The 2756-nt window shown below is 43.0% G+C and overlaps 1 protein-coding gene across 1 annotated transcript in view; it reads left to right on the top strand.

Annotated features, from left to right (window-relative positions):
- The window catches only part of LOC107092204 (acyl-coenzyme A thioesterase 4-like), a 17683-nt gene extending 15909 nt beyond the window's left edge, over positions 1 to 1774 (top strand). The window contains exons 9-10 of the mRNA XM_015386534.1: positions 1306 to 1447; positions 1522 to 1774. Of these exons, the coding sequence (XP_015242020.1) occupies positions 1306 to 1447; positions 1522 to 1658 (279 nt within the window). The 3' untranslated portion in view covers positions 1659 to 1774. The remainder of the gene's footprint in view (positions 1 to 1305; positions 1448 to 1521) is intronic.
- Positions 1775 to 2756: the final 982 nt, after the last annotated feature.

Raw genomic sequence — 2756 nt, 5'->3', positions numbered from 1 at the left:
AACTTTCCTTTTTGATAAAGCTTCTAGTTAGAGTGGCTCAGGTTATCCTGAGCTATCTCTATAGTTATGCTGATATAGGCTTAGACTGCTGGAGGACATAGGGACCCCTATTTCATCATTCCGCTTCATTCTATCTCTATAGTTATGCTGCTGTAGGCTTAGACTGTTTTTCTAGATCCTGCTTGGACATTAGTCCTTTAATCCTGCCTGACTGTTTTCTGGAGAGTGGAGCTGGTTGACAGTTGCCTTTTTTGGGCAATTCTATAAAGCCTGGAGCCCTACATTACTCCAGACATTTTGAATTGAGAAAGCTTTCTTGATAGTATGGGAAACGTCTTCAATTTTGAAAAAAAAAAAAAAAGTTTGTTTTAAACTTTTTTTTTTGATGACAGTGGCCTTTTTATTTATGCTTCTTTTTCTATGTCTGCTTCTGTCTCCTCGAACCCCAGTCGGCCTCAGCAGATGGCCGCTCACATTGAGCCTGGTTCTGCTGGAGGAATCAATTTAGCATCAATCCATCTTCCCAAAGTAGCATGTAGGGAACCGTGCAGAGAAGAACTCTCCTTCAGGGTTCCTCTATCTGCTGGGAGAAACCAGACCTGACCTTCTGCAATGATTGACTGGAGGTTTGTGAAGATGGAGAAAATCTTTACTCAAGAAGGTCTTTCTATGCAGGAGAGAAACAGACTAACCAGCTCATCATAAAGGACTGATGTCCAGGATTCAGGACCAGTAAAGCTCAGCCAGAAACGACACGGGGTGGATCATCGTCAGAAATACTTTATTAATCCCAGTGGATATAAATAACTTAGGCAGTGGCCGATGATTCCCTCCAGAAGGGGTCACAGGTTAACAGAACCAGGTCGGGTGGAGCTACTGGAGAAAAAAGAAAGTAGAGAAGCTGAAGTTAATGGCATCAAAACCTGCAGACAGTAAAACTTTTCCTGTTCAGACTTCAACTGCTGATAAGCATTCAGTCTGAGCTACAGGCTAACGAGAAGGGAAACAGTTTGAGCTCTGAGACGAGGCTAACCTAAAGGAAAAAATAAATCAATAAAATTCAGGGCCTGAATGACGGCGAAACTGAAACTCCTTGGTCTTAAAAAAAAAAAAAAAAAAATTAATTAAAACCATATTCTACATTACTTCTTGTTAGCAGATGTTGAGTGAATAAAGGTTTGTGGTTGGATTCGGTATCTGGGTGTGAATACTTATGCTAGGTGTGTCTCTGCTGGTGTTACTGGTATCCATCCACCTTTCCTTGCTGGTAACCGTCTGAATGACTGGGAATGTTCTGTTTTCCAGATGAAGGCGATGATGGAGCGAGCAGGGAACAGCCATCTACTGACCCTCCTGTCGTATCCTAACGCAGGTCACCTAATCGAGCCACCGTACACGCCACACGCACGAGCCAGTGTGTTCAGAGATGTTCAGTCACGCCAAAAGCGTAGGTCTTCCTCTGGTCTTTAAAGCTGCTACTGTGACTCTGCTGCCGCTCTGATAACCGCCTGCTGTTTGCAGTGATGGCTCTGTGGGGGGGGCAGACCCTGGAACATTCCCGGGCCCAGGAGGACGCCTGGAGGAAACTCTTGGTGTTTCTGAGGACCAACCTGTATGGAGGCGTAAAGCCTGGAGCTTCATCGCTTTCCAACCTTTAAATAATGGCTGTTGGTTTGGAAGCAGAGGCCAGATCCTCAGTTTTCTGCTAAATCATGGGAATCACATTAAAATAAACAGAAAACAAGCTTTGAACTAATAAATACTCTGTTCAGATTAATACGGTGTGGACTGATTCATTTACTGTGGATGATGAACCGACTGAAATGAGATCTTTGACCGAAATAGAAGAAGTTTCTGAAAGCAGCAATGCTGCCGACCTGTTTTATTAAAGCAGCCGGCTGGACCAAGTCTGGGTTTGCTGCCACTTCGGTTCACAGCTGCTGCAGCGAACTTCACCCTGAGTAGAGCTGACTGACTGACTGCTGCCCAGTCCAATCAGTCACACTATGAAGTCATCACACAGAGGAAGTTCACCATAGGAGGGAGGTCACAAGTGTATGGAATCTGAAGAATTGGGACAGCACTTGTAACAGAGGGGGGTGATGGCCTAGTGGTCAGAGCAGTGCACTGTGTGCTCTAAGAAGGTTGCAAGTACTCTGTTCGATCCCCACAGCCTCCACTCTGGGGCCCTGAGCAAGACCCTTAACCACACACTGCTCCCCATGATGTCGCTGCAACAAGGAATTCTTTTAATTTACATATATATTAAAATCTGAGTTATTTTAATAATTATACCTGAAAACAAATGTTTTCTTCAGCCAAAACACCGGAGCTCAGATTTCACTTTATTTTCGCAATAAATAAGTAAAATATGACAAAGACAGGGAGAGGACACAAAGATACACATTGGAAAACCAGAAAATCTATGAGGAGAATTCACTTTAATTAATAATAAAATATACCATTATCATTTAATTATCTTCCAACAAAGGAATTATTGATTGAAAAATAAATTTCAGAAAAATAAACGATCTTTGATTTGTAGATGATTTACAGGAAATTTATGTTTATGAAAATCAATGAGAAGAGCTGAATCGCCGCCACATTTTTGCTCTTTTACTCAAAATGTCACAAGCAGCTCCACTGCTCATCAACAGCTCAGCTGTAGAGGTGGTCAGCAGCACCAAATTCCTGTGGGTGCACATCACAGACACCCTCACCTGAATTTAAACACCACCTCACTGGTCAAAAGGGCC

The sequence above is a fragment of the Cyprinodon variegatus genome, unplaced genomic scaffold (assembly GCF_000732505.1).
Source record: "Cyprinodon variegatus isolate N-32 unplaced genomic scaffold, C_variegatus-1.0 Scaffold370, whole genome shotgun sequence".
Taxonomy (NCBI): Eukaryota; Metazoa; Chordata; class Actinopteri; order Cyprinodontiformes; family Cyprinodontidae; genus Cyprinodon; species Cyprinodon variegatus.
The sequence above is the reverse complement of the archived record's forward strand: the minus strand, read 5'-3'. Positions and strand labels throughout refer to the sequence as shown.